Raw genomic sequence first — 26,919 nt, 5'->3', positions numbered from 1 at the left:
AAAAACAGGTAAAAAACCTATGAATCTAGTTGATATCGATAACTGGTGAATAAATCTAAACGAAACGACAGCGATACGCCGGAAGTTAAAGCTTAGACGTTACTCGATAAGCGGAACTTACAGAATCGGCCGGAGATCAAGATGATGCAGCCCTGCCAACCCGCACGAACTCGTGAGAAGAAAAAACGATGGCGAAGTCGCCTGCTTGAAAGTAGTATGAAGAATAAAGTAACTTGTTGTATTGATTGATTGTTTTACAGATTTACAAAGGTAGCTATTTATAGCCCCGTACAAATAATCTTTCTTAACCGAGTAGGACTCTATCTCTAATTCAAACAGAAAACAAATATCTACAAGCACAATCCGTGTTAAACTAACTACCCCACGCTTCGTGGGCTGAACTCCACCTTATCTTTCCACCTAACCAGGCCCATATAGGCCTACTTTAGTCTTCCTTCCTGGTCGGGCGATTTCTTATCAGCAAAGGGCTGCCGATTGGGAACCTGAAGCGAAGCAAAAGCCACTTGACCGATTCCACACTGTAGCACCTTTTGACCGATTCCCAACTGTATTCTTTCGATTTCTTCCCTCTTTGACGCCGATTCTACTGATGACGAAATCTGACGTCAACACATGCCCCCCAGTTTCGGAGTAAAATATAATCTTTTATTTCGAAATTCTTCATAACTTCTCCTCCGAAACGACCGCAGTGAAAATATCCTTCCGTTTCGCGGTCTCCCGGCTGATCATTGCAATTTTTTTGAAACGGGCGCCCACGACGGCCACTACCCCGAAAACTTGACGCGCCGGCGCGGTGAAAATCCCTTTTTTACCCTTCTTTCAGGCACCCTATAAATATCACTTCACCGCAACTCATCTTCAAGCTCACATCTTTTCTCCATCGCACGCACCTTCTTCTTTCTTCAATCTCGCCACCGAAGTCTTCCAGTTCTTCCCCTTTCCCTTCAATGGCGACCCCTTCCAGTAACTCCCCAGCACGCGACGCCGCAAGGACGACTCCTCCGGCGGAGGTAGCGACGGTCGTCACTTCTTCAACAGATGCAAGGGCTTCATCAGAAATCCCAATGGCGGTTCCCCTCACAGCCCCATCATCTGCGCCAACGTCGGCGGCTACGCCGATTACTCAGAACTTTATCCCGGAGGTAAATACCGAATCCGCCCCTTATCGGCAATGTTTTAGATTTACTCCTTATATTCATATACCCTCTTTTCCCTTTTTTAGGCGGTTAGAGATAGAATTACCATTCAACTTACGGATAGTCCCGGCCTTGTTTGTCTTGGTCCTATGGGAAACCCAGATCCGGCGATTCTTATAGATTCGGAAACTGACCGGATTCCTTTCAAACGGTCCGATATGAACTTGAATCAATGGGCAAGTACTTTTAGATCTTGGCCGAACGAAACCCCTGGTTGGAGGGAATGGTACCAACGGGTAGCCGCATCAAAGAGCGTTTCATGGGATGAGCTCAAAATCGGCCAATGCATCAACCTTTCTATGTCACAAATGGAGAAAAACGAGCCGCTGGTGATGGCAGCTTCCTATTTTTGGTCTGATGCCCTTAATGCATTTTTATTTGGCCATGGTCCTATGACCCCCACCCTGGCCGATGTGGTCCTCTTGACTGGCTTAGATGTATCCTCCCCTGACGCGCCTTATCAACTTCTGAACGTTCCGTCGCATCGGCTGGACACAAGAGGAATCGGCGGCTGGAAGGGCTTCCTTAGTGAAAACCAGAAAACGGGTACTGTTGATAACAGGGAGCACACCGCTTTCCTGTTAATGTGGCTTGAAAAACACTTCTTCTGTGGAAGAGCTGCCGGCCCAACAACCAACACTCAACCTTTAGCCGAAGCACTGTCTAGGGGAATCCGCATTCCTCTCGGGAAACATCTTCTGGGTGCCGTGTATCACATGCTCCACCAAATCGGCACAAAACTTTCCAAAGGGGAACCAATCGGCAACCCAGGTGGGCCTTGGTGGTTCGTCAATTTATGGTTGAACCTCTATATGAGCAGGATCACTCGGCAGCCAGTGGACCGTATGTCATTTCCCAATATTGAATCGGCAGAAGACCCTACAGAGCGTCGCCGATGTATGTCTTATGGCGAAGCAGCGTCAGCTTTTCCAGGTTGTGCATATTCTGCCACAAAAGTAGCCGAATACTTTCGGTGCTTTTATAACGGATTCAATGAGGACGCCACTATCTGGTTCCCATACCAACGAGACATCCCAGTCTTCGAACTCCCCTCCTGCTTCGACTCGACTTCTGGCCGATTTGATGAAGGCCTTTATGAAGAGTTGATCAAACCAGGACTTTTACCGGCCAACTTCTTCTCGGGGAAAAATGCCCCCACATATGAGTTCTACAACCCATCTACTGCTGCTCGGCAATTCGGCATGGGTCAACTGCCGATACGAGTGTATTTTGCTGGCCAAATCAAGTTTAGAGAAGCACTCAAATCTGGCCTGGACTATTGCCGGCTGCGAGACCGAATTCCGGATTCCAGTACGATCAACTTGAATGAATGGCTATTATATCCATTTGCAACCCAACCTTTCAAGCTTTGGTGGGCCGAATGGAAGCAATTCTTATTCTGCAATTCAGCATCGGCGTATTGCAACCTTCTGGATCCATCCAACATTGACCCCAACGCCGAGGTATTTTTGATCACTGACTGTACTCTTTTCACCATAATTTGAGCACTTAATGATTTCATTTTTCTTTTAGACTGGGAATCAAGCCCCTCCCACGCACAGCCGCAGTGGTCGGCTAATAGAGAGCTACCCGTACACCACTTACCCTCTCATCGGCTATGACGCTCCATCGGTCGATGTGATTGCTGGCCGATCGAAGAGAGTTCAGAAGAAAGTCGTCAAAAAGACCAGTCGCCGAGTTCGGGCTCGTACAGAATCGGTAGACCCTCCTGTACCCACATCGGCAGAAGCTTTAACAGCACCGTTCCTGGCCACGCAAAGTACTGATACTCAAGCCATTACACAAGCCGGAGCGGCAGCCGCCTCACTACTGCTGGAAGCTTTACAAGTGAGTTCAAGCTTTTATCTCTTCCGATTTGTCAACTCGGTGATTACTCTTGTTAACTCTTTGTACTTCTCAGGATTCTTCTATAGAAATACCACAGTCAGCAACAACTCGACCGGAGGCCATCACGCCCCTGCCTTCATCCACTGAGGTACAGTACTTGTCTTGTGGTCTTCTTTCGAGTATTTGCATAAGATTTTTAACCGATCCTTCGACGCAGACCATCGGCACACCAAGCGTCCCTCAACAACCGATTCCTTCCCAGGGAGCCGGTCCGAGCACAGTGCCGATTGTAGTAGAGTCTTCTTCATCGGATGAACCTATGACTCAGGTCACTGAACAAGGTACAACGGCTCTACAAGTGCAGCACGAGGAAATCCGTTTTAAGAGGGTAAGTTCTTGAACTAACCTCACCAGCCGATTTACTCTGCCCCCCTGCCGATTTACCATTTACTCTGCCCCCCCTGCCGATTTACCCCTTTTCTTTATTCTTTCAGGAACAGGACTCTCCCAACAACAGTCTCTTCTCTTTCGCGGTCGCTCTCTCTGATGATGAGGAGACTTCTTCTCGCCAAGTTGCATTGAGCTCCGTCCCTGACGACGTCCGGGCTAAGCTTATCAATATCCGATCCCTCCTTCAAGGGGATATCGGCCGATTGGTAGAAGATGCTTCGCCGATTCGGCAGCTCTTTAGTGACGTCAGTGGACGTGTACCAGAGGAAGCGGAAGAGGCGTTGGCACCGGCGGCTTTTATTGAGTCCATGAGGATTCCTGTTTTTAGAGCCCTTCGTCATATGGCCGATCGCGCGAAACTGGCCAAGATTCGTGAAGATGAAAATGCTTTCAAGCACCAGGCTCGAGAAGCAAATCGGCGGATCCATGTCTTGGAAGATTCACGGCCGGCGATCATTAGTGAAATAGATCGCCTCAAACGACGGAGGGCGGACCTTGCCAAAGAGATGGAACAAGTAACCAAAGCCATCAGCGCCGAAGAGAGCAGACTTCAAGAATTACCTTCGGCCATTGCCGATTTGACACGGGAGAGGCAGCGTCTTGCTCAGGAAGCTCTGAGGCTCCACCGCACCGCATCGGAAGTCCCCGGATCGGCAGAAGAAGACCAACGGGTTCTCGACTCTGCCGATCAGATCCGACGTCGGGCCGTCACGGCTATCGATACCCTTTTGGGTAATCTGTAAAACTCTGACCGTTTTGTACGAATATTTACTGCCGTCTTTGACCGACCTTTCGTGATGCTTTCTATTTACTGCCTTCCTTATTACCGATGGGACGTGGCTTCATCAGATTTTACTGTGTCCCTCCATAAATATCGACCCCGGCGCTTCCTTTCCGATAACACCGATTTGGCTTCTATCTCATTTCTCCTCTTCCTCTCATCGGCGCAACCACATTGTCATGGCCTCGTCATCGTCTTCCTCCGTCAACCAGGTGACGCTTCGCCTTCTCTCTTGGATCTCTAGGAATAGGATGTGCCGTCTTATGCCTTCTTTGTTCCAGCCTCAACGCCTTAGTCCGGGACTCGTGCGTGCCATTGAGTGCATACATTCTGAGGACCCCTTGACTTTGGAGGACAAGGCTCTGATTTTGGCTCATCAAGAGGAGCTCGAAGACCATATTACCGCAGAAGCCCGAGTGGTCTTGGATGCCGTGGTGAACGAACACCGCGATCGATCTCTAGCTACGATGGGTCGCTGCCGTAATGTTCCCGAGAGTGACATTACCTCGACGGCCTGCTCGGTTTTGGACTTTCTGGACAGGAATGGTGACTCGCGGGTTCCTACCGCTAGGGCCCGTCTGCTTCCTCCGAACCCGCGGCCTTCCGTCGACAGGGTCCGCATGCTTCCTCGGCCCGTTGCTCTGGCGGCGGCGGAGGCCTCGCGCCCTCCCACGGATCTCCCCCGTCAAGTCGAAGCAGAGAGTTCCATGAAGGCCATAGAAGAAGACTACATCCGGCTCATGATAGAGTTGGGTAGGGCTGAGAGGGAGCGTAAGAACAAGAATAATTAGTTGTTGTATTTTTTATTCTAAGGGCGACTTAGTGTTTTGTCGGCCATGTAATCAGTCGCCCGTACCGAATGTAATCGGCCCGAATGAATGTAATCGGCCATCTATGAACGTACTCGGCCAATCTGGTCGATCTCATGTGAATCTCAAAACCGAGTTGTGTCGGTCATATTTGACTGTGTTTATCTCTTTAGGCCCCGACCCATATACTCGGGAAATACCTTTTTAAATATCTCCCATTCAGAGCCCTAGTGAATTCTTCCCCCTTTGTTGTTTCCAAAATATATGCATTCCCAGGGGCGCATCTGCCGATTCTATACGGCCCTTCCCAGGTAGGAGACCATTTGCCGAATTTAGGATCTTTCGACCCGATCGGTAGTACCAACTTCCATACCAAATCTCCAGGGGAGAACTGTTTGACTTTGACCTTTTTATCATACCACCTGGCCACTCTTTTTTTGTTCTCTTCGATGCTTATTAGAGCTCTCAGTCGTTGGCCGGCCAAGTCATCAAGTTCTCCCTTCATCAGAGCCGAGTAGTCATCGGCCGACAATTGGTCTTGCAGTGAAAGGCGCCTTGATCCTGCCCTTGACTCCCATGGAAGCACTGCATCATGACCGTATACCAACTGGTAGGGGGATAACTTGGTAGCCCCGTGACAGGCCATCCTGTATGCCCATAGGGCTTCGGTTAAACATAAGTGCCACTTCTTAGGGCATTCTTCAATCTTCCTTTTGATCAACTTGATTATTCCTTTGTTGGAAGATTCTGCCTGACCATTGGCTTGAGCGTAATACGGAGACGAATTCAGCAGCTTGATGCCCATATCGGTCGTAAATTGCTCAAATTCTCCCGATGTGAACATTGTTCCTTGATCGGTCGTTATAGTTTGAGGGATACCGAATCGGTAGACGATGTGATCCCTTACGAAATCGGCCATGATAGCCGAAGTCGCATTCCTTAGTGGGATTGCCTCCACCCATTTGGTGAAGTAATCGGTGGCGACCAGAATAAATTTGTGCCCCTTGCTTGATGGCGGATAAATTTGGCCGATAAGGTCTATTCCCCACCCTCTGAACGGCCATGGTTTGATGATGGGGTTCATGGCCGATGCGGGTGCACGCTGGACGTCTCCAAACTTTTGACACTCCTGACAACCCTTATAATATTTGAAACAATCTTCCAGGATCGTAGGCCAATAGTATCCATTGTTTCTGATCATCCACTTCATCTTATGTGCTGATTGGTGAGCCCCGCACACCCCTTCATGGATTTCTCCCATTAGAGTCTTGGCCTCTTCTGTTCCAAGGCATTTAAGAAGAACACCATCGATCGTTCGGTAGAACAGATCATCTTCGAGCAGCACGTATTTGGTAGCGTGAAAACGCACTCGTCGCTCCACCTTTTTGGAAGGATCTTTTAGGTAATCGGCAACTTCCTTACGCCAATCATCAGCTGCAAGCTCTAAGGCCATGGCGCCCAGAATTGGCCGATACCCAGATGCATGTTGAGCGAGTTTGTTTGCTTCTTCGTTGCGGTCTCTTGGGACGTGTTCGATTACTGCCGATCTGAATTCTTTCAACAGTTGTAAGCAATCTTCGTGATGGAGTCGCAATATATCATCTTTGCACTCAGCTTTTCCGGTTAGCTGATCCACAATTAGCATCGAATCTCCGAAGACCTCGACAGAATCGGCCTTGATCTCTCTCAATAATCGTAAGCCTTTTAATACAGCTCTGTATTCTGCTTGATTGTTTGTTGCGGCGGTTTCTATCGGCAGAGAAAAATCATATCTTGCCCCCCGAGGCGATATGAGGACGATGCCGATTCCCGATCCGGCTCCGCATGATGACCCATCGAAAAACAACTGCCAAGGCGCCGGTTCTACGAAGGTGACCTCTGGCCCACAGTGTTGGGCAACGAAATCGGCCATGACTTGACCCTTGACGGCTTTTGCCGATTCGTATCGTAGGTCGAATTCTGATAAAGCCAAAATCCATTTGCCGATTCTCCCTTTCAATATCGGTAGTGACAGCATGTATTTCACTACGTCATCTTTGCATACGACTATACATTCTGCCGACAGTAGATAGTGTCTGAGTTTGGTGCACGAGAAGTAAAGACACAAACACAACCGCTCTACTGGAGGATATCTTGTTTCGGCATCCAGGAGTCTTCTGCTAACGTAATAAATTACCCGTTCTTTGCCTTCAAACTCTTGGACTAGAGCCGACCCAATAGCTTTGTCATCGGCTGATAAATATAGTTTAAACGGCTTACCCGTTTGAGGAGGAACCAGGACTGGGGGTGAGACTAGGTACCGCTTGATGTCTTCTAATGCCTTGCGTTGTTCTTCTCCCCATATAAACTCCTGGTCTGGCTTTAACTTCAGAAGTGGTGTGAACGCCTGAATTCGTCCAGATAGATTAGATATAAATCTTCTGATGAAATTTACCTTGCCGATTAGAGACTGTAGCTCAGTTTTGTTTTGTGGGGCGACGACTTTGTTGATAGCCGCTATGGTCTTCTGATTGACTTCAATGCCTCGTTCGTGCACCATGAATCCTAAGAACTGTCCGGCGGAGACGCCGAAAGCGCATTTGTTGGGATTCATCTTAAGACCATGTTTTTTAGTACACTCCAGGACCCTTCGCAAATCGGCTAGGTGTTCCTCGTGGCTTTTGGACTTGACCACGACGTCGTCGATGTAGATTTCCACCAGGAGGCCGATGAGCTTGTGAAAAATATAGTTCATAGCCCTCTGATATGTAGCACCAGCATTTTTCAACCCGAAAGTCATTACCACCCACTCGAACAGACCGAGATGGCCTGGACATCTGAAAGCCGTTTTGGGTATATCCTCTTCGGCCATAAGTATTTGATTGTATCCGGCGTTCCCATCCATGAAGCTAATAATTTTGTGCCCTGCGGCGGCGTCGATCAGTACATCGGCCGTAGGCATGGGGTAGCCATCCATTGGTGTAGCCTGATTAAGATTTCTGAAATCGACGCAAACGCGCAACTTCCCGTTTTTCTTATACACCGGTACGATATTGGAAATCCACTCGGCGTAACGACATTGCCGAATAAATTTTGCTTCGATTAGCCGAGTTATTTCGGCTTTTATGTCCGGTAAAATTTTAGGATTGCATCGTCGTGCGGGTTGTTGGTACGGCCGATACCCTGGTTTTATGGGTAGCCGATGTTCAACAATAGATCGATCTAATCCGGGCATCTCGTGATACTCCCACGCAAAACAATCCTTGAATTCTCTTAATAAATTTGTTAATTTACACTTGTACTCCGGATCTAAATTTGCACTAATGAAAGTCGGCCTTGGTTTGGTCCCGTCACCTAAATCTACCATCTCTAAAGAATCGGCCGACGTGAATCCGTGTCCCAGCTTCCCGTCTTCTCTGGCGGACTGATCCATTTACTGCGCTTCTTCGGAGCCGACTGCTCGGATCGGCTGTAGGCCAAAATCGGTGACCTTCAGGAAATCGGTTTCCCACACCCTACCTGATATGCACTTGACAGTTTCGCAGCTCCAATGTTGTGCGTCGGCTGCTGCGATGCTGTACGCGGAGTCGGCTTTGACCACTTCGATGTTATCGCCGATCCATTGTACAAGGCATTGATGCATAGTCGATGGGATGCAGCAGTTTGCGTGTATCCAGTCTCGACCAAGAAGCATATTATAGGACCCTTTGCCGTTAATGACGAAAAATGTGGTAGGAAGGGTCTTACTGCCGATGGTGAGGTCGACGCAGAGGGCACCGCGAGCGTTTGACACCTTGCCTTCGAAGTCCTTGAGCATCATGTCGGTCCTGGTCAGGTCGTCGTCGCTTTTTTCCAGCTTTCGGAGTACAGCATATGGCATGATGTTGACGGCAGCTCCCCCGTCGACCATCAACTTAGTGAGGGGGCGACCGTCAACATGCCCTTTAAGGAACAACGCCTTCATATGTTGTCGTTCGTCGTCTTCGGGCTTTTCGAACGTGGCCGTCATCGGTTCTAAAACCAACCTTGCTGTTTGTTCCTCTATCGCCGACACATCCTGTTGATCGGCGGGGGTCATGAACTCCATCGGCAATATGAAAACCATATTGATTTCAGCCGCCGATTCGTCACCTGCCGACTCGTCGTTGCCTTTGTCGCTTCTCTTGGGGCGCCACACCCGAGGCCTTTCTTGCTTTTTGTCCGTCGTGCCCTCTTCTTCTTGCTGTTCCCATTGGCGGAGGCGTTGGATTCTCCGTTTTTGTGATTTGGTTAAACCGTCGGGGCACCATCTGGGGTTTATTGGCCTCCCTTCTCTCCCAGCGCGTTCCCGTTCTGGTTCGCGTCCTAACGGGTTCTCGTCTGTCACCCGCGCATCGGCCATGTTTTCGAGCCGGCTGTGAACGCTGGTTTTGCTACTTGATTGATCGTGGTGATCGGTTCTGCCCCCCTGCCTATCATGGCCTCTTCCTTCTGACCGATCATATCGGTCGCTTCTGCCCCCCAGCCGATCACGCATGGAAGGGCGTTGATCATCTGAGATTCGCCGATTCCTGCTGATCGGTTCTGGCCTTCCGTCTCTAGAGCGAGACCTTGTGAACGGCCGATTGTTTCGATAGGGGCCGTTGCACTCTGGGCACGTATCAGCTGATGGAAGTCTGAGGTTATTTTCCCAACAGTGGATGAAGAATGGGCATCTCCAATGTTCCTCGTGCCGACGTATTGCTTCCTCTCGGGACCTTGATCGTTCATGTTGGCGCTGGTATTTTTGGAGCAAGAACTGGGAGGTAATGCGTGGTCCTTCTGGCTCATCGTCATCGGCCTCCATCCGTCGCTTCCCCTTGATGTCTTCAGACGAGACTTGATTCCTGGGATCGACAGCGCCACTCTTTTTTGCCGATTCGGATGTCAGCACCTTCGTTTGGAGGGGATTCTTACCCGTATCCACCATGTTGGTAGGGAACGGATGCTGATCAATCTTCATTGGTTTGGCCGGTTTTGTCGGCACTTCAAACTTGAGTCTGCCCTGTTCAATGGCCGACTGTATTTGTTGTCTGAAGATTTTGCACTCATTGGTATCATGCGACGTGGCATTGTGCCATTTGCAATACTTCATCTTCTTCAACTGCTCGGCAGAGGGGATTGTGTGGTAAGGTGATAGTTTAATCTGTCCTTCCTGGAGTAGAAGATCAAATATTTTGTCAGCTTTAGTGGTATCGAAACCGAATGCTTCCGGCTCTTTTTTGCCGAATGGGCATGATATTGGCTTCTTCCCCTTAATCCACTCTGCAAGCCCGATTTCGGCGTCTTCTTCGTCCTCTATTTCTTCCAGGAATGCTACTTTCTTTTGGAAATTCCTCCTTGGGTCAAATGGACGCACTTCTTGTCCGGACAATCGGTGGACAATCTGGCTTAGGCTCTCGAACTCTTGTGACGCATATTTCTCCTTGATGTGTGGCAGTAGTCCTTGGAAGGCTATATCGGCCAACTGTGCATCAGTTAGAGCCAAGGAGTAGCACTTATTTCTGATTTCCCGAAACCGCTGTATGTACGAGGGTATCGGCTCATCGCTTCGTTGTCGGAGGCTAGTCAGATCAGATAGCTTCATTTCGTGGACTCCAGCATAAAAGTACTTGTGAAATTGCTTTTCTAGATCGGCCCATGTGATAATCGAGTTTGGTGGTAGAGTGGTGAACCATTGGAAAGCCGATCCAGACAAAGATGACGAGAACAACCGTACCCGCAGGGCATCTTGTGTAGCTGCTTCGCCGCATTGGATGATGAATCTATTCACATGTTCTACGGTAGAAGTATCATCCATTCCGGAAAATTTAGTGAAATCCGGAACTTTGTACCGATGGGGAAACGGCAACAAGTCATATGTAGACGGGTATGGTGTCCTGTAGGTATAAGTTTGAACCTTCGGCTTCAAGCCGAATTGCTCTTGCATCACTTCTGCGATTTGCGCCGCCCAATCTGGTTGTTGCTGGGGAATAACTGGCGGCGGAATCGGCACATGTTGATAGATCGGAGCTTGAATGAAAGGGGATTGGTGAAACGGTGGTATCTGAGTATAAGCCGGTGGTGTAGTAAAGGACGGCTGCTTGTAGGCACCACTCGTTTCATCATATAGCATGAGCTCTGACGTCTTGTTGACCTCCGGAGAGATAGGTTGGTATGGAGGTATGATCGGCCGAGTGGCCGTTTGGGAAGGTGTCTGGAACAGAGGATTCCCTTGGCTGACCGATTGATTCAAACCGGTCATGTTTAGAGGTGCCCCCCAGGGTAAAGGAATAACTGGAGGGAGTGGTGTAGTGGACGGCTGGACGGAGCCGTGTCCCACAGGAGTTGACGACGTAGAGGCACCGACTCCTCCGTATCCCAAAGGAATTGATGACGTAGAGGCACCGATCCCTCCGACGGAGGATTGGATCGGCTGAGAAGCCTGATAAGCCTGATTTGGTGGAATCGGCTGAAAATACGTAGGCCCCCTGTATCCCTGTGGTATACCCCCGGCGAAGGAATTGACAACAGCATTGTGTACCATGTTTGAAAGTACCGAGGATTGGTTGATGAAAGCGTGATGAAGAGATTGCTGAATCATATCGGACATCTTGTCCGAATCTTCTGAAATCGTGATCTGGCGAGGAGTAGTGAAAGGAGATTTCTTAACAGTTTCCCCGCTTCTGGAACGACTGAAGGATTTCAAGCAAGCTTTCCGGACTTGCTCCAAATACTGATTCAGATCTTCTCTTTGGTCGTCCTTTAGATCTGCTTCCGTTACTTTGATGACGTTATCTTCGGTGATTTCAGCAGCTTTCGACATAACGGCGGTTGCAATTGTCCCACCGGGCGTGCCAAAAGTGTGTTGGCGCTAGAAATCGGTCCAGCGGCCGACACACGACCCGGGAGAATCTGCTTAGCTCCTGTTCGGGTGAATGCCCTGGTGCGGTTCGCGCGGCGTGCCAGCCAATCTGACCTGTTGATTGGCAAGGAAGAACACGTGTCAAATTCGGTAACTACGATCGGCTAAGTTTCCGATCGAGAGGACAAATCGGCAGATCAGCCGATTTACTGTAGTAAAGTAACCGGCTACGAGAGAGCGCGATCCTTATAGCCTTGTAGACAGAAAAATACTAAAACAATCGGTACAAAGCTTATGAAAATAACACTAGGAAAAGATCTAATCGGCAACGAACGGATCTAACAACAGAAGGTAATAAAAGCCGATACTACCGATTCCTAGCGGGATAACTGGTGATAAAAGCTAGAAAAACAGGTAAAAAACCTATGAATCTAGTTGATATCGATAACTGGTGAATAAATCTAAACGAAACGACAGCGATACGCCGGAAGTTAAAGCTTAGACGTTACTCGATAAGCGGAACTTACAGAATCGGCCGGAGATCAAGATGATGCAGCCCTGCCAACCCGCACGAACTCGTGAGAAGAAAAAACGATGGCGAAGTCGCCTGCTTGAAAGTAGTATGAAGAATAAAGTAACTTGTTGTATTGATTGATTGTTGTCTTACAGATTTACAAAGGTAGCTATTTATAGCCCCGTACAAATAATCTTTCTTAACCGAGTAGGACTCTATCTCTAATTCAAACAGAAAACAAATATCTACAAGCACAATCCGTGTTAAACTAACTACCCCACGCTTCGTGGGCTGAACTCCACCTTATCTTTCCACCTAACCAGGCCCATATAGGCCTACTTTAGTCTTCCTTCCTGGTCGGGCGATTTCTTATCAGCAAAGGGCTGCCGATTGGGAACCTGAAGCGAAGCAAAAGCCACTTGACCGATTCCACACTGTAGCACCTTTTGACCGATTCCCAACTGTATTCTTTCGATTTCTTCCCTCTTTGACGCCGATTCTACTGATGACGAAATCTGACGTCAACAGTACCTTCCTCAAGCACCACAATGAACCCATCTGTCGACGTCGTCGTGGTCGAAAGGCAGCTTCGGGTAGAGGGCCATGTCAATCCATGGCCAACCTATTGGAAAGCGCTTGTACGACCACAGCGGAAGCAGCAACGGGCAACCAACGAAGATGGGCTCCATAGAGTCTACCTTGTAGCAGCACGTGCAAAGGCCCCTGTAGGTTGCCGCCAATAATATAGCTGAACCCCAGATGTACTACGGAACCTTGTCGAGCGGGCCTCTGCAATGGCCCTCGCGTAAGGAAGTAGGTGCTTAGTCACCGAGTTCCCCTGTCATGTGCATAACATGATCCACCCGAAGAGCCATAGCAGGTAGGCCTCCAAGCGTCACGCAACTGTGGCATCATCGGCGTCATCTCTCATGTACTCAGCCTGCACAACAATAAAAGTTAGTTGACAAATTGACAAAGGTTAGAGAAAACGATATGGAAAGTCAGATACCTAAGTACTCACACTGAACTGCATGAGCCACTTCTTCGGGGGCCCGTGTGTTGTGCTGAAGGTCCGATGCTGTAAAAACTCTACCTAAATTAAGTGCTTTTAAATCTAAACAAGTGGTTAGTCACTAAGCAAAGAGGTGAAATGTCCATTTTAACCCTAAGAAGCTCTTTTTGGAGTTTAAAATAAAACTTGAGATTTTATATGCAAACTTAAATTTTTGCCCAAATAAGAGTTGTAAAGCTTTTAATTTCAAACAACTTTTGTTAAATGCAGTCTAACTAATTCGGAGTGGGAGAAAGTCAAAAATAGAAATCAAAACTGGAGTACTAAAGAACCGTTATCTCACAAATTTTCCTTCAACTTTGCAACCTGTTATCTCACAAATTCATATCTAAACTCAAGTCAGGCCCTTAATAAAAGTTGTAGTCCCTTGAGTGTGTTCCAATTTTGTTACACTGAGCCAGGTCCAAATCGAATCCAAACCAGTTCAAAATCTTGGTCAAAGTTGGGTAAAACAGTCAACTCAGCCCGTGGGCACTACAACACTAAGTCTGGAAAACTGCTGTGCGCCTCTTGGTGAGGGCGTTCCTCCAAATTTCTGAACTAAACTCAAGAAAAACACTAAATAGAAGTTGAAGTCCTCAGTTTGGAGAGCAACTCTTTTAATAACACTTCAGTCTAATTCAACTTAGAAGCTTCCCTAAAATCGAGTCAAAGATAGCTAAACTCCTGAATTTCTACCTCTCCGGCTAAATTGGCTAAGTCTGAATTTGCAAATTTTTGGGCAAACTTTGGCTTGAAGTATCTCCAAATACTTTCCAAATCTAAGCAAACACCTTAAACCAAGTTTGAACTACATCCAGAGCTGAACAAGTTTGCTTAAAGGAGTTTTGAAAGTTTAGTTGAAAAATCTAGAGAAGGGAGCTCCCAAAGCCGGTCAAGCTTGCTGCCCGAAGTGACCTCGACGCCCGCGCGCCGGGGCATGTTCGCACGAAGTAATTGTTAGTAGTACTATTTAATTAATGATATGTAATTAAAAAATATGCTCACCTGCCTTGACGTACTACAAGAGCTGGACACAGTAGCATGGTGCAGCTTTGCAAAAGCAGTCTGTATGGTCACATGCAAACGATTCTTGCGAGGATTGTTGCACTCGTGAAGCACTACAATATGATTGCATGGCAATGACAAGTATATGAACCGATGCCCTTGCTAGCTACAACTTGCCTGCCTCCATCTAGTGGCCAAGCACCATGGACAACTTCACTTCCTCGTGTTTTACCAACGCCATAGGCTACCCAGGCTCCTTCGCAAGGTACAGGATGATGGAGGAGGAAGACGATGATACTCATTTCTTGGTTGATGATGATGAAGCGGAGGCCGCGACATACAACCACCTAGTGCAAGCAGAGAGCTCTAGCACGCGTCGTCGGTTTGATGCGCCACGAAAGGTCATTCGGCTGAGGGACCTTCGTTCTGGTGACAAGAGCATCAAAGCCGACTACTTTGCTCCAAACCCTGTTTACAGTGATAAGCAGTTCCGTAGAAGGTAAAGTTGAGCATATTTCAAAGATCGATCAGCCCATGTCTCTAGTACCTCATATCAGAAGTGTTCTTGCAGGTTTCGGATGCGTCGGCATTTATTCAAGCACATTAAAGAGGCTGTTAAAAATCAAGATAACTACTTCAAAAAGAAGTATGATGCCACTGGCAAGGAAGGACTATCGGCTCTTCAGAAGTGCGTCGCCGCTATGCGCATTCTCGCTTATGGTGTCCCAGCGGATGCCATTGACGAGTGCGTGCGTATTGGTGAGTCAACTGCTCGAAAAGCTTTGCATCATTTCTGTCGGGCTATCATTGATGTTTTTGGCGAGTATTACCTACGGGCACCCAATGCTGCCGATGTAGCTAGGCTTCTTCAAGAGGGTGAGGATCGTGGGTTCCCAGGGATGCTAGGTAGCATTGACTGCATGTACTGGGAGTGGAGGAACTGCCCCACATCATGGAAGGGTCAGTTCACGGGTAGAGGGAAGCATCCCTCTATGATCTTAGAGGCGGTTGCATCGCATGATCTATGGATATGGCATGCTTACTTCGGCATGCCTCGAAGTAACAATGACATTAACGTGCCTCATAGATCCCTAATATTCTCTGCTTACCTCAGGGGTCATTCAACCCCTGTGTCGTTTGCGGTCAATGGAAGGACCTATAACATGGGGTACTACCTCGCCGATGGGATTTACCCCGAGTGGGCAGCCTTTGTTAAGACTATTCATTACCCCATGGAGCAAAAGACCCAGCACTTTGCCACTGCACAGGAAAGTGCACGCAAGGATATAGAGCGTGCATTTGGTGTCCTGCAAACTCGGTTTGCGGTGATCCGAGGACCCGCGTATGGTTGGGACCGTAACCAGATTAATGATATAATGGTGACTTGCATTATTTTGCATAACATGATAGTGGAGGATGAACAAGACAATGCTCGTGATACTGATTTCTTGAACATTGGAGAACTAGCAGTTCGGTACTGCAACAATCCGGACAGGGAGGCATTTGTTGCTGCACACCATAGGCTTCATGATCAAAACACGCACTTTCAGCTACAATATGATCTCATCGAGCACCAGTGGATGAGGTTGGGATATCATCATCAGTAGATGAATTAGTGGTCATGTAATATTTTTTAAGACTTGTAATATTCGGTGATCATATAATATTTATTAAGACTTGTAGTATTCGGTGGTCATGTAATATTTTTTAAGACTTGTAATATTCGGTGATCATGTAATATTTATTAAGACTTGTAGTATTCGGTGGTCATGTAATATTTATTAAGACTTGTAATATTCAGTGATCATCACACACAACATCTAATTCAGCAAATATTCACTAGACATAGGGCAGCACTAGATAAATAACAGTTCCAATTAATTTGAGCTCAACATCAGATAAAATTGTGTCATGATGATAGAACAAATAACAGTTACAATTAGTTCCCTGAAATGAAATCAAGAAAACATAAATAAGGTTGCCTCTCCCATCCATGGTTCAAGGCCCCTGTCTCTTCCCGCGCCTAGCTGCAATCTTCTCAAAAATTTCTTCCTGAAGAGCTTCATAATACATTCGCTGAGCTGGTGTGCAGGCATTAAGATCAATCCCAAGGATCCTTTCATCCTCTTGCTTCTCCTTCTCTTGCTTGTCCATGTCATGCTTCTCACGCATGATCCGATCTTCTCTTGCTCAATGTCTAACAGTGATTGATTATGGCTTCGCATTTCCTCAAACTGCTTCTCATCTATGCAGGCAAGCTGCTGGAAATGATCAGTTTTACGCATGGATTCTTCTTGTAGGATAGAAATTTTTTGCAATGATAGATCTTGCATCCTTGAAGCATACTCCGAAGATGATGTTGAACCCGCAGAGGAATTTGCTTTCTTCTTGGCTGCTTTAGCTGAATCCCTGCCCATGGGCCTCCTCCTAGCTGATCCAGTAGGGCTAGAATTGTCATCTCCAAGGTCGTTGGTGTCAGGTTCATGGCTACTGTCCTCTCCAAAACCATCACCTCCAGTTGATTTTCCAAATCCTCTAGGCTTTGGATCCTGCCATTTGGGCTCATCCTTCATAATCTCCCAACAATGCATGTAAGCAAAGTTGTGTTTGAGGATACCTGCAAAATTAGCTGCTGCATGAGTGGTCTGCAAAAGGAAATAATTGTTGTTAAATTTACAACAAAATGCATAGAAAATAAAATGGGTCAACAAACCGCAAACCTTATCGGCATCCGACATCCCGCTAGGATTCTCTCGAATGGCATCGGCATAGAAGGATGAAAACTTCCCCACTTCAGCCTTGATTATGTCCCAACGGCTCTGTAAAGACTTCAAACTCCTTTCTGGGTAGGATCCCCTCCTCAAATTGTACCGCTGCATAATAATATCCCACATGCGATCTTTTTTTTTGTGCAGTACTTGTAATTGGGTCACAGCTTATTTCAAGCCATGACTTCACAATGTTTACATCTTCGTCTGGGTTGAAGTTGCCTAACTTGGTCCTATTGACCATCTTTTTCCTCCTTCCTTTTCCTGTAGGATCTGGCGCTGGTGGGATAGGCACTTCCTCCACATCTACCTCATCATTTTGCACAGATGCATCTGCCATTTTAGCTGGATGAAACACTTGTGGATCATCAGTACTTGGATGCATCATTGGGACATTGGGTGGAAGCTGCTGGAATCCTTGGGGGAACCAGGATGGAGGACCTTGGAAGCCATACATGTATGGGTTCCGGGCAGCTTAGTAGGAAGAACTGTTGCCACTAGGAAAAACTCCCTGGGATCCATCATGAACTTTGGACTGGTTAGGATCCATCCTGAAATCACAGGCAAACAAGATATCGATGGTTATATCTAAGCATGATTTAAGCATGATATGTGAGTATGCAAAGTTCTCATGAGCCACCAAATTTAGATTAAATGTAGGGCACAATTTACTTTTTTCAAGTAACTGGTTATATCTAAAAAGATGCATTGTGAACATAATAATGATAGGTTACTTTTGAAACAGCAAGCTTTCAATCAGAACAAACTAGTTCCAGGAATTTTTTCAGATACTGCAGGTATGCTGAAATTGAGAACGATTAATAAAAACCCTTTGAATTTTTTTTCCAGGTCAAAGCTATGCTCAAATCCAGGCTTTGGAACAGCAAGCAAAACCTAAGCACTAACTGTGAAATGCATAAACTTAATTCAAGTCATAGCAAACAGTCAGAGCCAAGCTTGCACTTACTAAAATGTAATGAGAGAAAAGGTACCAGCTTTCTGCTAGTTATAAATCCACACTGCCAGCCTCGTTAGATTGGCATCAAAACTTCATGAAGACAGTTCACCATACTTCGCCATATTCTGAACGAATTTTCAGTTTCCCCTTAAAAAAGGAAGAGACAACCTAAGCTATTTTGTTTCCCCTTAAAACGATTTGCTAGGAATGCAGCCCCCAGGTTCGCCGGCGGGTGCTTCCTGGAGGAACCGTATTCGCGCGCGGCTGCGTGGGCATCTACATCTAGATCTTGGACGGGTGCTTCCTGGAGGAACTGTAGTCGCGCGCTGCTGCTGTGGGCATCTGCAACTAGATCTTGGACAAATGTAGGGGGTACCAATGGAGGACATACCTGAGTTGGGCAGGACGCCGGCTGGAGCGCGCGGTGGAGCTCTCCTCGGATGTGCCCGCCCGAATCGGTGAATCTCGCCGCCGCCGCTTGCGCGGACGTCCACCCTCTCGCCGAACCTCTCTGCGCCTGTTTCCACCTGCCACGCTACTCCGGCCGCCGGAACGGGCCTCCTCCTTTGCTCCCCCACCTCCGAGGCCCTCGGATCTAGGGGGAGAACCTCCCTTCTCCAGGATGGCGCCCTTCTCTCGCGCCGAACAAATTGGCCGGAGCAGCCGCACTCGGCCTCTTCACTGCGACGCCGCTCGTCAGCACCCTCCTTCGGCAAGCGACGACACAGCCTCTCGGTTCCGAGCACGGGCGCGAGGGTGGGGTGGTTGGGGCTGGCGGCGGCGGGAGGCCGAGATGGCGTATACTGGGAGTCCGCTGGAAATAGAGGAAGGGACCGTTCCTCTTCTTTAGCGTGACCCTCCCAGTACCGTGGTGTGGTCCATTTTACACTACCGCAGTACTGGAAGAACGCGTAGCGTTCACCGGTGCGGGCAGCCTAAGGACGATGGACGGGGTCGGGCTTATGTTCGATACTTGGTGGATTACCCCGTCTGTCTAAATGAAACTGATCTAAGGTCGAAACGTGTCGGCGTTCGTGATCAAGTGTCTGAAAGTACTAATCTCATACCTAGTATGGGATGGGGAAGCCTAGTACCTGATTGAATTGGGGCGTGGCATACTCCCCCAGCTGTCCTTGGAATGTCGTTCCCATGGTGCATCATGTGGGTGCAAGTGCGGTCATAGTACGGCAGAGGCTGGGATTATGGAGCATTGCAAGCCAAAGGCAGTTGGCCCTGGATCGATGGGGACGGCTGACAAATGAATCGACCCTTCGTGGTGCGTGGATGTCGTGAGATTAGGTTCGCATGCATGGTTAATAAATTCGAATCAATTCGTCTGCCTCTCACAGTTTGGGACTACTTGATCGCTATTCTGCACTGAGTAACGATGGAACATGATGATGATATTAATTTGATGCTTGTTCTTTAATTGCTTGGAAACTATGCTTGCTTAGTATAAGTTGCTAATCTAGACTCGATAAAGAACATAGAACTTAAGCTAAAATATTGAAAGTAAGGACCTACTTTAGACGTTTTTGGCAAAGCAAACCCAGAGCCAGAAACGCCTTGCATGTCTAGGTCTTGGTAAAGATAGTGGTCAGTCTTGCTAAGTATTAGTTGCTCAGCCTTGTCGTGGCTTAATCTTTTAAGGTGATGTTAATAGTTTGGTTGCTGGCACCACTTGGCCTACCCAGCTCCTTCCGGGCTGGACAATCGAGTGTGATCCCTCCTCGGACGGTGAGGGCAGGGATTTTTGATGTCATGATCGGCTTCGTCATGGTATCATGTATCGACATTTAGCTTCCGCTTGTTTTATTCGACTTTTCGAACCTTGCAAACTTGGTTCAATTTCAGAAACTCTGATGTAATAAATTGTGGAATTAAGCTATTGTGATGGGAATGTTGTAATCTCTGTGCTACTCACCTTCGTGTGAGCGATGCTTCTCGATCCTGTATAAGTGGTTCATCGGATGAAATCCAACGGTCGACCAGATTGACTTGCTTAAAGTGCATAATCACGTGTCATGCGACTTAAATGCATTTTAGTCAGGTTAATTTGGGCGGTTCCGCCACAGATATGGCCCGGTCCGATCATTCCGCTAAACGTGGGCAAACTGTGCCAACAGCTCCTCACGCCAGCTAACTCGCACGTCCACCATGCCAACGGCCCACCTGGCACAAGGAAGCCCAAGTAGGAGGGAGACGTCCTCGAGTGTCAGGGCCATCTCACCCACTGTGAGGTGGAAAGTGTGAACCTCGGGCCGTCAACGGTCTAGAAGAGCTGCTAGCAGTGACATGTCGAAGTGGAACCGTGTCGACTTCTCCGCCCCTCATGCGTCGACGTCTTCCTCAACCAACCTTGCTAGAGGGAGGAGGCCCGCAGTGCGTAACCTGTAGCATGCATACCATTTATTAGTTCAAACACCACAATATTAGAACTTTCCATTTATTTAACTAAGTACGACATACCTCAGAATCCAACGGGCGTCGATCGGCATCGTCGAAAGCGAGACATGTGCCCGAATCGTGCCCAGCCTCGCAACCCATACGGCTAACATGAACGACCTGTGAAGGCCGTCCAAGGTAGGGTCGAGCAACTCAGGGTCTAATACCCCACTGGAACCTGCTGCGCCATACCTGGAACACGAAAAATATAAGTACGCGCCAAAAATATTAACAGAGGCAATACGTAAATGAAATGAAATGCACTAGACATGTGATATTGCAAAGGCAGCATAAATGAAATAGTACACGATATGCAAATATTACAATGTCTTACTACTAAAACTTAGGTTACATTCCACAATCTAAGAAATACAGGAGTCTCTCAACATACAACAAACGTCACGAATGATATTACATATGACAATGTTCGCCTAAGTTACGAGTTCAGAAACATACAACACAATGACTTCACAAACATAAAACACAACGAGTTCACAAACATCCAAGACATGAATCCCAGAAGCCCGTCATTGTTGCTACATGCACGATGACCCCAATCATGCGCTGCAGCATTTGCATCACTGCTTGAAGGCCCAGCTTGGCTACTCCTGCCTCCATATGTCGTTGTAGGGCAGTTCTTGTAGGTGTGACCGACTTCATGGCACTTGGAGCAGAGGCGGACATCAGGACCGGCTTCAGATTGATCCATGTTGTTCCGGATGCGTCTTTTGTTGCGTCGGCTGACCCCTTGGAACATTTCTGGATCAGGATCAGGAATGTTCCTCGCGGCATTACCAAGATTGTTGATGAAGTTTCCTAATAAACGAAATCCATAAATCTCATTCCTCCAAGTGTGCCATATAGTTTCTTTCAGGAAGTAATGCGGCACGAACCGATGAGGCTGAAGTCCCCCTGCCTCAATGCATGCAGCAATGACATGGGTGCAAGGCCTGTGCAACAACCTTGGCTTCTGGCAAGAGCAAACACACCCTTCATTGTTGATGATGCACTCCTATGTGTGCTTCTCGTGCCTTCCCTCCAATCGACTTTTGTCCCTGCAAACAACCCCAAACCGTCGTTCCACAACTCCCACTTCATTAACACGATGCTTCTGAGCCTTCTTAATCGTCTCCTTATGTACTTTGTCATCTTGTACCCATAAATTTTGTGATTGTCGCGCATTGAGTTATCAGCGATATGGTACCTTTCCTTGAAGTACTTCATGGTGCGGTACAGGAATAATTCTATGATACCAACAAGGGGCAGTCCCTGAACACCGTGCAGGACTCAGTTGTAAACCTCAGTTAGGTTTGTAGTCATTATTCCCCATCGAGCACCTCCCTCGTCATAGAGTAATGCCCACTTTTCCTTCAGCTCATGCTCAATCCACTATGAGAAGCTCTTGATGGACCTTCCCCATCTTCGCCTGACATTCAGACTATTTCTTTATAAGCTCATCAAGTTTCTTCCACAGTAGATTGAATTTCCTCTCCTGATTCTGGCTGCATAGCCGCTTGAACATTTTAATAAGGGACTTGTTCTTGAATTTACTATAGAAGTTTGCATCCATATGCCTCATGCACCACCTACTCTTCAAGCTCGGCCATATCGGCACCCTGAAACGCTGCACACTTCCATTCTATAGGTCTTCGATTGCTTGTACGGTGCCTTTGTTCCAATCATGAATTAAACAAACACCCTCCACGTCCTTCACAATCATCTGCTTCACACTCTCTAGGAACCAATACCAGCTACCTTCAGACTCCTTCTCCACAAAGGCGATCCCCAGCGGCAACACCTGATTAAAATCGTAGGACCCAATAGCTATCAAGATTGTGCATTTATACCTTCCAGTCAAAAATGTGCCATTAGTGCAAATGACTGGGCGACATCGCTGAAAAGCCTCAATGCAAGGACCCAAGGCAAGGAATGACCGCTGCAAGACCTATTTGCCTAGAAACTGAGCACATGGATAGGCTTTCAGGTCATAGTAGCTTCCAGAGTTCCTCTAGCATATGGTGTGAAATAAGAGAGGGAGGTTGTCATACGATGCTTCATACGTAACCCACTTCATCTCCAGCGTCTTCTGCTTGGCTCGATAGGCTTTGTTGTAGTTAATCTTGTACTTGAACTTCTCCTCTATGAAACAAATAATCAACTTGGGCTCGAAGCTGGGATTCTCCACTATCTGAGGATACATGTGTTGAGCAACAAAATCAGCAGTGAGGTTGCAGTGTGTTCCTTCCAATTAATCCAGCAAGCATTGTTGCTCAACCACTCTAGTCACCTCCCATTAATCCTTCCACTTCCCCTTGTATGCGTGCACCCTAAACGGGCAATTGCTTCTCATACAACACACATCATACACCGTCGGGTTGCTCTTTACCACCCTGAACTGACACTGCAAAGATAAAGTGGACCATCGCTTCACGGCTGCCTTCACCTCATCTCCACTGGGGTACATAGCACCTACGCAAACCTCATTCTCCCTGTACTCCTAAGGGAAATTTTCCTCTACATTGACTTGTAGGGCGAAATGGTCATAAGTTGACCAGTTCCGCGAGATAGGGTAAGCATCTTCCTCATCCGACGTGTCATCATCCATGACACCATTGGCCTCTTCTCCTACCCTCTCCACCTGCTCAACTAATTTAGACATGTCTTCTCTCTCATCAGCCTCCCCATTTGGCTAACAGGTTGCAACATCATCCTCTGCATCTCCCTCTTCTGTCCCCTCTATATGAACTTCTTCATTTTACCCATCAATACTCTATACACCTTCCTCTGCTTCAACTTCAGCACCTCCCACGTCTTCTTCCATCTGACTGACTGCTAGACCCAACCTTCGTGAACACTTGAACATACAATATGAGCGGTAAACCGCGCTTCGTGCAACCATTTGCATAAGTCCGGTAGTTCTAGGTTTCTTCAAGTGGGATCAGCTCCCAAAATTTTATATTAGGCCATCTCCTCACTACAGCCCTAACAGACACATCCACTTGATCTCTATCAAGATCGAAATCCTTACAAAGCCACCTGCATATGCCTCCCCAAATCCTCTCTCTTGCTCTTGGTAAATAGTTGCAAAAAGACTGAAATCCACTCAAATCTACCCCTTCTGGACCATATCTAACCTCCCCCGGACCATAGAACACTTGGAATTATAATCTTTCCGACATGCCTGCCAATACACACGACACGAACAGTCCAAGTTACTCTCAATAACTTAAATTAGTTAACTCGAACGACACCTACATTTCAATATACGGTCCAACCTTATGAACTAATTCATTTCATTTTACCAGGTCAATATACATGATATTATCATAGACCATTACAAAATATTTCTACATTAATATAAGGGTCAAATACGCGACAAGAATAAAAGTTCTAACTAAATCTAATAATTCCAACTATCCCTGAAACAACTACATCCTGAATACCTATACATAATATAACCCTAGCATTGCAAATAATATTCATCTAAAATTAATCTACATAAATCAACAAACTAATTTTACTGTCAACTGAATATCTAGCTAAATCCACTAATCTAACTAAGCTAACTACACTGTGAACAGGATTAGAAAAAATAACTAAACTACACTAACTAAACTAACTAGATCTGCTAACTACACTAACTATACCTATCTACTACACTAACTAAACTAGAGGATTAGAAAAAATACCTCTAAGAAAGCGACGAACGGACTCTCAATCTCCCCTTCCCCTCCCTCCCTTCCTTCCTTTCCCTTCTTTCCCTTCCCCTCCCTCCCTTCCTTCTCCTCTCTCTCCCTCCCTCCCTCTTCTTTCGGTCTTGCTCTAGCTCTCGGTCTGGGAAAGAACTGAGCGAGAGCCTGGGGCGGCCTCGCGCCTCCTATAAGGGAAGACCCGTCGGCTCATTTGGCGAAATTGCCCCCTCTTCCGCCAATTCAAACGGCAACCCGCCAGTTCCGCCGAATCACACGGCGGAAGAGCCTCAACCCCCGCGCCACTACATCCCGTGGGTGGCCTACCGGGGGGGTGGTAAGCTGTGCCGGGAGGGGGGCGGTAAGCTGTATACGGGGACCTACCGCCATTTCACCTGACGGTAGGTCACCTTACCACCGTTTCAACCAGCGATGCTCCTTTACCGCCGTTTCGTATGGCGGCATAGATCTATTTCTGCAAATTTTTCATTCGAACTATTTATTTCTTCAAAATCGTAAAAAAGATATATAAAAATAAAAAAACTTCTCTTATTAAGCAAAGCCGTGCGGCGTAGGCCCAAATGAAAGATGTGTGTGTTAAACAGAAAAGGGCCGGCAAAGTGGCAAATTCTATATAATAGAGCCCAAGAAGAGGTCCATCCACTCGTGGCCTATAACTGGACATAGCAGCCCACGGTGTTCTCCACATTCGGGCCGGCCGTTCCAGTCTTCCACTGACAACATGTTGAGCGAACGAACACGCTTTTTTTTTCGAGTGAGAACGAGCACACTTTAAATGCATAAACTACCTAAAAAAGAAGCTGATTGAACCCTTTAAAAAAATCTTTTAGTAACACAATCTCGCCGACAAAATAGGATGATCGAAGTTTGTCTACAGCTCCGATCTCCGCGCTATAGATATAGATCCAAGCTGAACTCAGTGAGAGATCAAAACCGACAGTGTAACGCAACATCCATGCCTTTTCCGCGCGGGTTCCACGGCAAGCCGACGCGCACACATGCATCCCGATTCAAGGAGCGGCAGCAGGCCTAGTACGCAAAGGTGCATCCGTTGCCAGCCTCCCTTCAACCTGGCCCTTATGATTACGGCAAGCACGCCTCGTACGCAAAGCGGCAATGGGCCGGTGCACTTCGTGGAAGAAGCAGCTCTGCTTCTGTTGCGAACCCTTAGCTTCACCTGTTACCTCAATGCACGGTGAGCTTATCTCCGCCATGTATTTATAAGCTTAGCCTCGAGTGAATCTCTTACCACACTGCACATTTGTGCATATACGTGTGTGCTCACACAGCCACATCTCAAATCGATGTCACCAAAAATGAGTCCTTGTAGTAGTGATGTCATTAGCCTCGTTCTGGCCTTGGGTTTCGCAGCGTTCGTAGCGGCCTCGGCGGCGGCCGCCTCCCACGGCGACGTGTTCTACGTCGGCGACAAGGACGGCTGGGTCGGCAAGCCGGCGGAGAGCTACGGCCGCTGGGCCGCCCGCCACCAATTCAAGGTCACTGACACCCTTGGTAAGCGTAAAGCCATAAACATGCTTACATGCTAATTAATCGAGTGCCAAGTATTTGATCGCAGGAATTGTTGATGTGTGTGTATTTTGTGATTCTTTCTAGTGTTCAGGTACAAGAAGGGCGTGGACTCCGTGCTGGTCGTGGACAAGCGCCACTACGACACGTGCGACGTGAAGGATCCCGTAGACGAGCTGCGCGACGGCGACTCAGCGTACGTGTTGGCCAGAACCGGGCCGTTCTACTTCATCAGCGGGGACGCAGGCCGATGCAAGCAGGGCCAGAAGCTGACGGTGGTCGTGACGGCTGAGACGGCGGAACCGCCGGCAGGATTACAGGCTCCCTCCCTGTCACCGGCCCCTACACCGTCCATTTCCATTGCGGCATCTCCAGACTATTACATAGCAAAGCCTCCTCTAGTACCCTCACCTCTCAAGGGGTCATCGGTACCACCTTTGCTGTCGCCAGCGAATTCGTCCCAGCCACGTTCACATGCGCCACCTCCGAATGCTCCTTCGTTAGCGCCGGTTCCATCAAACCATATATCTCTCACCCCATCACCGACTTATAAGTTATCAGAACCACCTTTACCATCACATTTGCCACATGAACATTCGTTGCCAGCACCAATATCTCCATCGTTGTCTCCGAAGCCACAACCTCGCACACCTTCACGTTCACCATTGCCAACTAGCACAATGCCTTCTTCCCCGACATCTAAATCTAGAACAGAAACTTCTTCCTTGTCTCCTTCTCCATCCCTATCTCCAAATCCTCAACCACGTGCTCCACCTCCAACTATTTCCCCATGGCAAAACTCTAGCACTAGTTCTTCTGTAGCACCATTCCCTAAAGTGCAACCTCCTAGTATAACACCTAACCATTCAGTGTCAAATCCTCCACAATCATCTCAAGAAAAAACTCCTAAAGTAGCACCAGCACATTTGCCACTCTACAACCACCCGTCATTACCATCTCCAAAGAAAACTCCTAAAGTAGCACCAACACAT

At 47.6% G+C, this 26,919-nt stretch overlaps 2 protein-coding genes across 2 annotated transcripts; both read left to right on the top strand.

The window, feature by feature from the left end:
• Positions 1 to 14,722: 14,722 nt before the first annotated feature.
• On the top strand, positions 14,723 to 16,126 carry LOC101758415. The gene is made up of 2 exons (XM_004972100.1): positions 14,723 to 15,018; positions 15,091 to 16,126. Exons 1-2 carry the CDS (start codon positions 14,723 to 14,725, stop codon positions 16,124 to 16,126), a joined length of 1,332 nt encoding a protein of 443 aa, XP_004972157.1.
• Positions 16,127 to 25,516: 9,390 nt separating this feature from the next.
• Positions 25,517 to 26,603, top strand: LOC101757602 (early nodulin-like protein 2). Its single transcript, XM_012846030.1, has 4 exons — positions 25,517 to 25,595; positions 25,772 to 25,912; positions 26,015 to 26,123; positions 26,534 to 26,603. The coding sequence occupies exons 1-4, from the start codon at positions 25,517 to 25,519 to the stop codon at positions 26,601 to 26,603; spliced, it is 399 nt and encodes a 132-aa protein (XP_012701484.1).
• The last annotated feature ends 316 nt before the right edge of the window (positions 26,604 to 26,919 follow it).

The sequence above is a fragment of the Setaria italica genome, chromosome V, assembly GCF_000263155.2.
Source record: "Setaria italica strain Yugu1 chromosome V, Setaria_italica_v2.0, whole genome shotgun sequence".
NCBI classification, from domain to species: Eukaryota; Viridiplantae; Streptophyta; class Magnoliopsida; order Poales; family Poaceae; genus Setaria; species Setaria italica.
The sequence above is the reverse complement of the archived record's forward strand: the minus strand, read 5'-3'. Positions and strand labels throughout refer to the sequence as shown.

Bases quoted from the DNA above. Each gene is read 5' to 3' on its own strand.
- LOC101758415 (XM_004972100.1), top strand. From the start codon at position 14,723: ATGGACAACTTCACTTCCTCGTGTTTTACCAACGCCATAGGCTACCCA. The intron at 15,019-15,090 runs GTAAAGTTGAGC...GTGTTCTTGCAG, and splicing joins GATAAGCAGTTCCGTAGAAG to GTTTCGGATGCGTCGGCATT.
- LOC101757602 (XM_012846030.1), top strand. From the start codon at position 25,517: ATGGGCCGGTGCACTTCGTGGAAGAAGCAGCTCTGCTTCTGTTGCGAA. The intron at 25,596-25,771 runs GTGAGCTTATCT...TGGGTTTCGCAG, and splicing joins ACCTGTTACCTCAATGCACG to CGTTCGTAGCGGCCTCGGCG. The intron at 25,913-26,014 runs GTAAGCGTAAAG...GATTCTTTCTAG, and splicing joins CAAGGTCACTGACACCCTTG to TGTTCAGGTACAAGAAGGGC.